The following is a 13,088-nucleotide window of genomic DNA, read 5'->3' as shown; positions in this document are numbered from 1 at the left end:
AAAGTGATAGAAAAGGGGACAGGTAACCATGTACTCGAAAACAACACTATCTTTCCTTTTTCCTCAAAGTTTTTTGGTCGGTAGCTATAAAATGGACGCTGTGATGAATAGAGATTCTTAGTACAGAGTGGGTTGCTGGACTTAAATGTATAAACATTTATATGGGAAAAGTATATAAGTGTATTTTCTAGAAGGATTTCTTGATAGTGTCATGCCACTGCCACTGTGGTAGTGGAGTGGGGTCTCTGACTTCCTCTGCCATAAAATATCAGTTGAAGAAAGCATATTTCCTTTTTAAAAAGTAGCTCGTAAACCACATCATGAATAGTATTTAAGCCTCTACTTAAGTACTCGGTGGTATGGTGCTTCCAATACTGCCTAGTCAATGAAGATTATTCTAATTGTTCATCTGTTGCTCTCCTTATACATCCTACCATTAACCTAGTTTTGTCTACTGAGGCAACATGATGAGGCAACATGAGTCTTTTATCTCATAGTCTTGAATATTTGAACATTGCTTTTGAGGATTGGTCACAGTGTTGTGAACCAGCCCATCCTGGTACAGACCCTTTTGGGGCCGGATGAGAATACCGATAACTACTATTCTTTGGCTTGCATTGTTATTCGTATTCTAGAGCCTCAGTGCGTGGGTTCTGCCACTTCTGTGTGACATGGTGCTCATTACTTCCCTCTTCAAGTCTGTTGCATCATCAGCTAAATTGGGGCAATACTAGTATCTACTTCACGGATTTAGTAGCAAAAATTAAATGAGGAAATACATGTAATGTGTATGTCTCCATATATTTAAGTGTTCAATAAATGTGGGTGGATAATAGTAACAATGCTGCCATTGCTATGAAGAGGAGAAGAAAGTGTTGTGTATTTATTTTTGGACATGAGAGCACAGATACAATTTCAAAGTTGGAGGCAACCTGCTAGTTGGGACTTGAAGGATGAGTTTTCTTAAATCAAAGTCTATCTGAATAAAGAAACAGAATAGCATCTGTAATTTTTTAAAAAGTCAGAATCTAGGCTGTTACTCTCTAAATCATCTGAAGTTCTTATACTGTGTGTAGAAACAAAACGAAGTCTAAAATCGATAGCAGCATTGGACCAAACCACATGAGGTCAGCAATTGAGTGAGGAAGTAGGTTCTGGAATTAGGCTATGGGTTCTCCTCCATTGTCTGCTTTAAACTTTCATCTCACATCACAAACCATTTAAAAAATTTTTTTGGAAATTCCCCCAGTTGTGAGCCAACTAGTTTCTTCAGGGGGCCAAATAACAACAGTAAATGGAAGTGAATTCCAAATTTTTTCTTAGTTAATTAGCTCTATTATATTGTGATGTAGCTGATCCAAGTTAACAAAAACAGCAACTAATAATAATAATAAATTTCGCTTTGGGCTTATAAACTTAGTAAGCAGAGCCTAGTGCATTGAAGTCCATTAAGTTTTATCTTTTCAAAGGTTTTTTTCTGTACTATTCTGAAAAGCACAAAGAATAAGATCATCTAATATCTACTATCCATAGATAAACCATACTCAACTTTTCTGTGTCCTTCCAAAGATTTAGTCTCTGTACGTAAACTTTTTAACTTGGTGGCATGGTTAAGAGCATGATGCTTTGGTGTCTAAAGATTTGGGATTGAATCTTAGTTCTTTTATTTAACTCTTCTTAAATAACTTATGAGATTTCATTTTTCTCATCCAGGAAAAAATGGGAATAATAGGATCTATCTGAGGGTTTCATTGAAGGTATAATCCCCATAAAGAGTTTCTGCTGTGCAAATCACTGACTTGAGCACTCACGCAGAAAGGGTCTGTCCCAGCATCCTGGCTGTGCTCCTTTTTAAGGCAGACGCCTTTATGCGCTAGATTGCTTACTTAAGGATTAGGTTTCTGCAAACTTCTCCTCTCTCTCCTTTATTATTGGTCCCCTCCCCCCGCCCCCTTCATTTAAGCCTTGTTTGGTTTAGATTTTTTAAAATAAATACACAAATGGATGGGAGTTTAATACAGATAGCTTTGTGTGTTTTGAGGAAGCTACCTCCTGGGTTTTATTATAAGTGGGTTGAATTGGTTGTAGTGATTTTCATCCATTATTTTTGGATGATAAAGTCAGCACTATAAACTAGGGTCTTTCATCTTTGGCAGTATTGACATTTTGGGCCAGATAATTGTTGTGGGTTCTATCCTGTGCATTGTAGGCTCCTTAGCAATTTCTGATCTCTACTCACTAGTTGCCAGTTGCACCCTTCAGTTTGACAGTTCAGTTGTGACATGTTGCCAGATGTCCCCTTGGGGAACAAAATTTTCACCTATTGAGAACCACTGACTGTAAACAGTGGCTTACCTATAGCAATTATAAAGGGATAATTACCTGTTTTTCTGATAGTCTTATAAAGTACCATCCTTTTATCACCCTGAATGTTTTTGACCTCTGTAGATGACAGTGTAGAATTGGAATTTGCATGAGTGTATGTTAAGAATGCTAGTAATAACATGGTGGTTATTGAGGTGGTCTATTTGTATCTCGCCACCCTAGGACCATAATTATGAAGATGATGATAATATAAGGGTATCATGTATGGGGCCTACTATGTACCAGACACTGTGCCTAGGTCAAGTTTATTTATACCTACTGTACAGGATAAATGCTGTAAAGGCTGCTTAAGTCCAATGCAACTTTAGGTACCTCTGTCAATTTAATGAACTCGTATGAACACTCCACATGACTCTTGATTGGCAAAAAAAGGTGAGACCAGAACAGTCCAATAGTATACAGGATCTAAGCACAAAGAGGTCATTTGGTAAATGCTAGTTTTCAAATCACACGTAATGAGTAATTACTGAACACTGGCTGGAAGTGGTCAGTGGACCACTGCTGGCATGGAGAGTCATACTAAAGCAGAGTCAAGGTCAAGGTTCCTGAACCAACATTATCTGAAAAGGACAAGATTCTCTTTCTGTGAGAACCAGGGTATACATACAGATGGAATTGAGCCCTCAAGTGGCGATACACCCAGAATACAGAACATGGGTGTTTATGGTTTGCTTTCCTTAGGGGGCTGTCTTGAGAGAATTAGTTACAGGTTGATGACTCCTCCTAGCCTATGATTTAAAGTAATCATCAGAGACCATGACAGGGACCTTTGAGCTGTCCTTGCTCTTCTGGGATCATGGAGCATCTATGAGGAAGATAATCTATATGTAAAATTAATTCTGACTTTGAAGAAATATTAACTTTAAATAATACATTTTTTGTTATGTTTTAAATTAAAGACCCTATCTAAATCAAATCCTGGATTAGAAGTTATCATTTAATGTAAATGTTGAAAATTGTTGAGGGGAGAATTTTTTCAAAGTTCGTTTTGCCTTTATTTGGATTACTTTTATTGCTTGTCACTTAATTGTTTGTTGAGAATATCAAGTTTTATTTTTAAATCTTAACTGGAGTCTAAAGTAAGTAATTATTAAATGCTAGTTTTCAAATCACACGTAATGAGTAAAGACTTGATTTAAATATTTAACATACTTTATTATTGACTTAGTTGACTCGTGCTGTACTTAAATGGGCTTTCTATTTCTTGTGGCCAGAGTGACATCAGCAGAGTTGTCTCAAGACACACCGAAAAGGTTCAGCTGATTATTACATTAATTGGACTATTATTTCTTAGTGAGCCTTCTCGGTTTAATACCTGTTTGATAGAGACAGCTGCTTTGCAGTATCCAAGTGGTACTATTTCCAGGATGACCTTTGGTAGATGATATATAAAACCTTGAGTAATTCATGTATCTCCCACCTCCTTTTGTTTTACTATGTTTTATACTATTTTAAAAAAACTTTTTAAAAACTTTTAATTGAAGTATAATATATCATAAATGTTCAGCTTGATGAATTTTTAAAAACTGAACATACCTGTATAAATGGCATATGACCAGTAGTATCCCTCTTGCTTTTTTCTAGTCAATGCTGACTACCCCCAAAGGTAACCACTATCCTGACATAAAGGCATAGCTTGATTTTACTTGTCCTTGTACTTTATATATGTGGTATTTATTTTTTTGCATCTAGCTTCTTTCACTCAACTTTGTTAGTGAGATTCATCCTTCTTGTGCTTTTTTCTAGATTATTCGTTTTCTTTGTTGTGTACTATTCCATTGTGAATATATCACAATTTATATTTTCATTGTTGACAGACATTTGATCATTTCCAGTTTTAGCAGTTATGAATAGTATTACCGCGAACATATAAATGCATTTATTTTGGGTGTTTATCTAATATATGAATTGTTAGGCCACATTGTCAGTTTTATATATACTTTATACTGTCAGTTTTTGATAATGGATGTACCACTTTGCATTCCTGCCACCAGTGTTTGAGAGTTTAGGTCGCCCCATAACTTCTCTGTCACTTGGTATTTTCTACCTTTTTAGTTTGAGGCATTCTGGTAGGTATGTAGTGATAACTCAGAAACTCCCCTGTGGCAAAAATCAGAGATGAATTTGGGGCATTTAGGGGCTTTAATCTGTCACATCAAGCTCATGTCCCTACCTAAGCCTCACTGGCTTTTCTTCCCAGAGTAAAGTTCTTCTGCTTGGGCCAAGCATGATCTTCAGGCCACACCCAGAATTGGCAAATACCCATAAAGAAGTAAACAGGTGATGATCATTAGCTTACCCCAGAGGTCTCTCCCTTCTCTGGAATGCCAGTTCCTCCAGTCCTCCATCTTTGAAAATGTGATTTTTGTAATTTATTGTGGGTTTTTTAGTTTTTGAAGCTGAACCAGGTTGCTATGACCTATTATAGCCTACCCAGAAATGGAAGTTGTTGGTGGATTCTTGGGATTTTCTATATACACAGTCATGTCACCTGTGAATTATATATATATACTTTCCCCCCTTTCTTTCTCATCTGTGTGTGTTTGCTTTTTCTTGCACACTGTTGGACTGGTCAGAATTACCAGAACAGTGTTGAAAAGAAAAGATAATAGTGACATCCTATTTATAGATATGGGGCATTTGCATTATTTCACTGTTGAATATGATATTTGTTTTAGTTTTTTGTAGATATTTTTCAGATGAAGTTATTTTTACCCTTCTATTTCTACTTACTTGACTTTTTAAAAAAGACATGATTGGTTGTTGAATTTAGTTAAGTACTTTTTCTGTGTCTACCAAGATTATTATTTTTCTCTTTTTTTCCTGTTCCTATGGTTTAATGTATACATCCAAAAAAACAAATTACCTGTGACCCTACCATATTCACTTGTAGTAATTATTTTCATATTCCCTTCAATGCATAAAACAATTCTATATCTCTTTTCTCTCTTTAAACCTGCTATACATTTAATCCTGCCATACATTTTCCTTTTTGTTTTTATTAGCCAAGTATAGTGAGATAATTTGGTTCTCAGCCCAGGGACTCCTTTGGCAGATTAGAAGCATTCCCCCCGGTTCCTTCCACTACCTCTGTTTTATATGGGGAAGAAGGAGTAAAAAACTGAAAACTTTTCTTCAGGCATTTATTTTTTATTTTTATTTTTTACCTATTTTAGTTTTTATTTTCTCATTTTTGTTATTTGGGATTGTGAAGGAGGAGAATGGGGGCAGAGAAGGCCTGTGGAGGCGGTAACTGGGAACTGAGGAAAAAAGCCTTATGTGATTTCCTTAAACATCACCTCCGCTCCTCCCCTTCCCACCCTTCCTCCTTCCGTAGTTCCAGCTTTGCCACAAATCAAGTGTGTGACTGCCCTTGGGCAAGTCACCTAATTGCTGAGCTTTGTTTTCCTCATCTGGGGTTGAAGAGAATGACCATCAACAGCTGTTGGGACCTGTCACTTAGAATGAAAAAGGTTATTAAATTCACAGTTTGCAAAGCATATGACCCTTTAAAAATGGAGTGATTGTTAGGGTTAGGTTTGTGCAGTGGTATCTGTCTCACATTTTCTAATAGCCTGAAGGCTACCTGTGGAAGAAGAATACTTGTGAAACGCCCTTGGTCTCCAACCGGTAAGAAACCTGTAGTTAACTATGTGGTGAGATATAAATGGAGGTTTTGTTAATTTTCTTAAACCTTCATAAAGTCTTTAAAGTGTTCCATGTCAAGTGGAGATATTCAGAACAGGCCTCCCATGATCTGCTGCTTTGGCATGTGGATTATTTTGTGCTGAAGGCAGTTGAGACTGCAGGCTCAAAAGAAACTTTTACCTCTCTTGGGGCCTTGCCCATGAGAGTGTGGATGAAAAAGGGGCCACATAATAAATTTGACAGGCTCAGGTCAAATAAATTTGACTGCCTGCGGGGCTTACAAACTCAGAGACCGAAAGTAACCATATTGGATGGTCTAAACATAAAAATTCCTAACTAAAACTGAGTCATGGTGGGTAGTCTTTGCCCTAAGTCTGTAGCTTCCTTGACAAAAAGCCTTTCTGTTGTCTTATCGCATCTAAGATAACAAACTTTTGAAATGTCAGAGTAATTTCCTTTTCAAGATCTCTTAGGGAACAGCACTGCACCAGAGTACGGGACCACAGAACCCCCCACTGTTATCTTATTCTCCCCATACCATTTCTGTGTGCTGTACATGTTAATTATTAGCTGTCTTTACCCACCAGTGAAAAAGGAGTATGTGTCTCTCTGTTTTACTTTTTATCCAATCCTAGAGATTTCTCTGCTTTGCGTTATCCCACCGCTTTGTCTACCACCAGTGAATTTCATGTAACCTGCCTTATGTCTCTCTTTTTTTTAAGTATACGTGCTGCCAAAGCAAGCACTCTTTTTATTCTGATGTGTAAAATAAGCTGCAAAATTGACATTCTTTGGAGCATTTTTTTCAATCCATTGAGATTTTACTTCCCAGCAATTGTCAGTTTGGCTCAAATAAACTCATAAAAAGTCTCGACAGGTTTGGACATTCTTTCAACTAGAGTTATCAGTCATCATCCGAAATAATTTTTTATGACCTATCTACAGGGAGAGCAAACTTTTAATTACTGAGCATCTGCTCTTATCATTCTGCAAATGACCTTCCCCTCAGAAGCCCCAAGGCACTTTTCCTTATCCTTAGCTCAGAATGTCATACATACCATTTTTACCTTTCTGTCTCTGAATCTCTTTTGTATGTGGGGGTCGCTGACGCTCATGTATGTGGGGTTCCCATACATGTATACGTAATTAAATTTGGTTATTTTTTTTCTCGTTTAATCTATCTCGTGTCATTTAATCATTAGACCGGTCAAAAGAACTAAGAAGAATAGAGGGACATTTCTTCCTCCCTACCTAAGCTTTTCACTGTGGGAATGAAGATCCATTGATATGTATGCACCAAAACTAGAACACAATTTGCAAAAGCATGTATCTCTAAAATGATACCGCTGAAAGATCCCTTTAAATTGCAACCACCCTTGTTCATTAAAGGGTTTGTTTTTTCGTTGTAAATTCCTTTCCAGGGGGCACAGAGTTAGAACAGCTGACATTTTGCCTGGAATAAAGGCAAAGCATCTCATCATGGGAAAATAGGATTTAATTGACAGGATATTAGTTTATACCCACCTTTATGATCTTGCTTGTGTTTGAGGTGAGATGTACTGGTCCTTATACTTGAAGAGCCATGGGTAGATGGTTCCCTGTGACATGTTTTTTTTTTTTTAGGTCAAGTAATGTGAACGGTATTTGGGAATGTATGGTCTTATAGTGAGGCATCCTAGGGCTGACATCACCACTACCCTGATATTCGGCCTTACTTACCTTCTGCCTTCTGAGGGGAAGAAAGGATGTTTATGGTGTGGTTCTGACTCTAGGCATTTTCTCCTTGGACTCCTCCTCCACATTCAGGAGTGCCATAGGTAAGGTCAACTTCCCTATGGGAGTGGGTGGATGGATTCCACAGAAGGGAGGTTCTGATATATAATTGACTATTAGCATGATCGTTCACCTGTTTGTGTTTATAGGTCATTCATTTAGAAATTAGAAATGGACCAGGTCTAACTTTAAATATGTCTGGGCAAAAGGGTAGGTAGGGAACAAAAGGCAAAGTACAGGTCCTCAATCTCCTATTCAGTATCCTATGGAACACTTAAAGAGATATGAGAAAAACAAGAGTATTTGTAGGAAAAATTTCCTCTTGGTATGGGAATTTGGAAATGACCTATTTGGTAATTTGTTTGCACAACCCTACAGTTTAGGCCTTTACATGTCTAGATGAAAGTCCATCATGTCTCAGTGGAAGTCCTGATTGTAGTTCTGTTAACACCAAGCTTTTGTTTTTCTGCTTGTGTTTTTTCCTCACCACCAGTCCTTTACTCAGGTACTGCCATCTTTTTATTTGCTTCTACTCCCTTTTCACCTACTCCCTTTTCTCTCTCTCCTCAAGATAGAGTTAGGTACCCCACTTTCATTGCTCCCAGAGTGCCCTGGGGACAACTTTGTCACCTCACTTAAAGGATAATAACTTGTTTTTATATCTGTCGCTAGTCTGGGTTCCTTCAGAGCGAGGATTCCGGCATTCTCATCTTTGTAGCCAACATGCACGGTGTAGTGCCTGGATTTTAATAGGCCTCCTTAAATGTTAGTTTGGATTTGGAGGGGGCTGGGGTGCGCACAGGACTGTGAGTTAAGAACTGAGTTCTGATGGTAACTTTTTGCTGTATGATCTTGGACAAGTGATTTACGGTCACTGAGCTTCAGTTTCTGTATAAGTAAGATGAGGGGACTAGACCACCTGGGATGCTTATTAAAACGCAGGTTCTGGCTCAGTAGGTCTCTCTCTGGTGGTTTTTGATATTTTGCATTTTTATCAAGCTCCCAGGAAGAGAGCTGCTAGTCCATGTACTAGAGGACTAGATGATATCTAATGGCTCTTCCAGCTTTTACCTTCAGTGTCTTTAGTCAGTGTTTTAAATTATGAACAAAATTACAAAATATGCTGTAATTACCAAAAATCTTTCCTGTTTATCAAAATGCTAAACACTGACAATTCTTTGCCTTATTATGAAGTGTTTAATGTATTATAATGTCCCCGAAATTGAAAGTAATTTTATTGCTCCTCAGATTCTGACTTTGACAGGTTAAAAATATCAAATGTCTGGGAAAGCATTGAGTTAGCACTAGCTTGTCATCTAAAAGTCAGAATACTTGCTTGCTCTTTGTTTGGTGCATATTGGAGAACATTTGCAATCATGTTGGAGGCTTATGCTAATGACTGAGATGGATAGACATGTGATCTCATAAGTATAAATACAGAGACAGGCAAGCTGTTGATGAATTCATCATCAGAGGAAGAGTTCCAGGTCGTTTCCTTCAGTTCTCCAGCAGGTAGGAATCAGATTGTTGTGGGACGTGTTGATAGATGTGTGCTAGGTAAGGCTATATTGTGCCTATTGAATATGAATTGCTGGAAACAGGTCTTGTTTGAAAATGTTGCCACTATTCCTTTTAGCTTTTCCTTTCTCAAGAAGTCATGATATTTGATTTAGGAGTATTGCCAGCTTGGAAATTTATAGCTGTTCTTGATCTCATGTGCATATGTCTAAAAGTAGTTGGACTAATTTTTTTTTTATGTTCGACTAACAGAGTATATCTATCTCTTTATTCTCAGCCATACTAGGAATAGTAGTCATGTATAGTTTCAATGTCCAGATGTTTTATTTATATATATGTGTGTGTATATGTGTGTGTGTGTATGTATGTGTGTGTGTGTGTGTGTATATATATATATATATATATATATATATATATATAAATCATGCCTGTGATGGCCTCTAATCATATTTTTTTTCTTTTAAGAAAATGAAAATCTTGCTGAGGGAAATTGAATTCTGAAAAAAGTATAGAAAGTAACCTATAGTTGAGGGTGGCTATCTTAATTATAATGAATTTTTCACTTCCTGCAGAATAAGATAATTTGTCTTACTAAAGTGAGCTGTATTTCATCTTCTTACTACAGCTGTGAATTGGAAAGAAATTTTAAAGCTCCACCATCATCAGCATCAATGCCATCATTACATTTTAATCATTTGTAACTTTTGGTTTTCCTAAGTCAAACGACCCAGAGCAAACACAGTCGAGGGCCTTGGCTGTAAACAATGGCGATAGCAGTTGGTTTTTGCTCCCACTCAGTGGAGTGCATCCCTAGAACCCCAGCCCCCGCCCTTCCTCTAGGAGAGCCTTGCAGTGGGGAGCTTAGGCATTCTCTGCGGTGCACGCCGAGCTTTCTTAATGTCTGCCTTTCAGTGCTGCCCTTCTGGCTGGGTCTTAATGGAGACTGCCTCATGGCTTATGTAATCTTAAAGCTGCTGCTAGGTTGGAATTCATTTTTTAAATAGTAATTTATATTGAAACCAGCTGTTTACTGAAGGCATTTGCTGTGGTCTAAATAGATGGTCCTTTGGGAAATACCTCAGCCAAGATTATTATTCCTGTACCCCTCTTTGGAGGCTTCGATAGACCATTTCTGTTACCCTGAGATTTTTCTAAACCACACAACACCATTTTTTAAGACTGCACTCAGATATTTTCATCTGTCTTTGACATTGATCTTAAAGTGGTTTATGGCTAATAAAGTAGAAAGGAGTTGTTAATAATGCCTTTTCACTTTGAAATTACTTTCGAATTTTCCAGCATGGCCTTATATCCCAAAAATGTTATTGGCCTTATATTTTGTACTTTGTTTTTCAAGAAATTGTTTTTACTATAAATAGGGCAAGACTATTAGTGCTGTCTCTGTAAAGTACTGTGTGATTTTTAAAAACCAGTATACCTTTAGTACGACCTCTAGTATTGATCTTTAATGTTCCAGATATTCTCCTCAAGAGAAGATATGAGACATAATACTAATAGGAGCAAACAAACACCTTTAGTTTATCAGTTCTTACTCAGAAGAATAATTACAGATGATTTTAGAGAGGAAGGTATTCTGTAAAAGCAAACTGGATTTTTCCCTCTGTTAATCTCCAGAGATTTTAACACAAAAAAATAAAGATTTTTACCCAATATAATTGCATGCCTGTTCTGTCCCTCTAGTTTACTTTTAAATCTGGAGGTCTCTCAGTCTTTAGGAGCAGTGAGATCCACTTCTTTCATCTTTCAGGTTAGAAGCAAATGTGCTAGCACAGTCATTTTAAAATATATTTAAAAGCATTTTAAATGTTTTTGGCTTTACCTGATTAGTTTATCGACCTACTAATAGGTTAGGCTCAGTGTTTGTGTCTTAAGTAGTTCCCAACATAGACAAAAATAGCATCCAGTAACTCTCAAAAACATACATACCCCAGAGTCTGGTAGATCTCTTCACTTTGCTAATAATCCCTGCATAACAATCCCTACAGGACTCTGATGGTCTCTTCCCATCACTGTAACTCTAGCTTCCTTAGAGAAGAAAGGAGAGGACTATCAGAGGAAGGGAAGTCCTTTGTAAGAGAATTTATCTAACATCTGTTAAGATCATTGGACTTGTTCCTGCTCTGGCATTCACCTCTGTACCATACTACAAAATTTACTTGGGGGTCCTTCCAACTTTGTTTTTGTCCTAACCTTTGCCGCCCTCATAAGACAGTCCACGTCTGTTATTTTGTTTTAGGACTTCACAGATTATTCCTCACTGGAGGTTGTTCCCTGTTCTGAGCATGTTCATACCAGACTGATGAGTTCTATAGATTAGCCCTATCTTTGAATTTCATCAGGTTGAGCAATATTTTGTATGACCTAAAAATTTTTATACCTCTCACCATACTTACCCTAGCAGATGCTTCTGAAATATGTGGGAAAGCAGTTATTGGTAATTGAAAACTCTATTTTAGGTCAGCACATTGACCAACTCATGACCCAACCCATCCTGTCTCTAGTCTACATCCATGTGTTGTCCTAGATACAAATATGGCTCCATGAAAACAATATCATTAGCATTTCTCTGGAAGAATAATGGGTAAGAGGGAGGAGCGGAATGATTATACCCTTTAGATAGGTCATAAAACATTTCCTCCAGATATTTTTTTTTTCATAATGTACTGTATGAGTTTGCTTGATGTTGCTCTTTGTTCTTAAAAAAGAAAAAAAAATTAACCACAATCTAACAAGTAATTTTTTTCTTTTAAGTTTCCAAAAGAAAACTTACAGCAAAATGAATAATCCAGCTATTAAGAGACTAGGAAATCACATTATCAAATCTCCTGAAGATAAGCGAGAATACCGTGGGCTGGAGCTGGCTAATGGCATCAAAGTACTTCTCATCAGCGATCCCACCACGGATAAGTCATCAGCAGCACTTGATGTACACATAGGTACAGTTTAAAGTTATGAATTAAGCTTTGCTCAATTTCATTGACCTATTGTTGTCATTTATTAGAACTCTCCATATTTGTGCAAATAAGGACCTCAGGGTGACCAGTTTGATATACCTTACCTTACTTTCTACGGTAGCTCTGTACAGTTATTGTAACCTATTGTTGTCTAAGACAAATAATCTTGTACTTACTGAGGGCATTTTGTTGGATTCCCAGCTAAGATGGCCCAGCAGCAAGAAAATTCATTCCCACCCTTTATAGAAGCAGTTTTAGTGCTTTCACTTTGATACACTTTTGATACATTAGGAGATATATTTCCTAAATTCTTGTGTGCACATTTCTTCCACGTTTAACGCTGATTTAATCAGATTGCTTATCTGTAGGTACATTTAGTGAGGCATGTTTTCTTTTTTTCTCTCTGAAAAAACATTTAACTCAGTGGTATTTTGAACTTGAGGAAATAAAATAATAACCATCGTATGTTGAACAAATAATTATTGCCAAGCACAGTGCAGTGTGCTTTGCAAATGTAATCTAATTTGTATTCACACAACTCTATTAAGTTAGGAATATATAGAAAAGTGACCGAGGCAAGATAAAGTATTGTGCTCAAAGTTTCATGGCTAGCTAGGAGAGCTGCTAACCCCCAACCAGTGCTCTTAGCACTATGCTATATTATCTCCTGCAGAAACAAACAAACAAATAAACAAACGAAAAACAGTGAACTCAACTCTTTCTTTTCCTCCGTTTGATGTGTGAGGAAACTAATGCCCAGAGAGGTTAAAATCTGCCCAAGGTCACCGG

The 13,088-nt window shown here is 37.2% G+C and overlaps 1 protein-coding gene across 5 annotated transcripts in view; it reads left to right on the top strand.

Moving 5' to 3' along the window:
- Positions 1-13,088, top strand: part of IDE (insulin degrading enzyme) — a 92,538-nt gene that overhangs the window by 18,194 nt on the left and 61,256 nt on the right. For 3 of the 5 annotated variants that reach the window (XM_016151297.2, XM_016151296.2, XM_036222277.1), the window contains exon 2: positions 12,097-12,281. In XM_016151297.2, the coding sequence (XP_016006783.1) occupies positions 12,097-12,281 (185 nt within the window). Of the gene's footprint in view, positions 1-7,656; positions 7,851-12,096; positions 12,282-13,088 lie in introns of all 5 variants that reach the window. The other 2 variants (XM_016151295.2, XM_016151294.2) reach the window with 1 other exon arrangement.

This window comes from Rousettus aegyptiacus, unplaced genomic scaffold (assembly GCF_014176215.1).
Source record: "Rousettus aegyptiacus isolate mRouAeg1 unplaced genomic scaffold, mRouAeg1.p scaffold_m13_p_6, whole genome shotgun sequence".
NCBI classification, from domain to species: Eukaryota; Metazoa; Chordata; class Mammalia; order Chiroptera; family Pteropodidae; genus Rousettus; species Rousettus aegyptiacus.
Note: the sequence above shows the minus strand (reverse complement) of the source record. Positions and strands in the feature narration are given on the sequence as shown.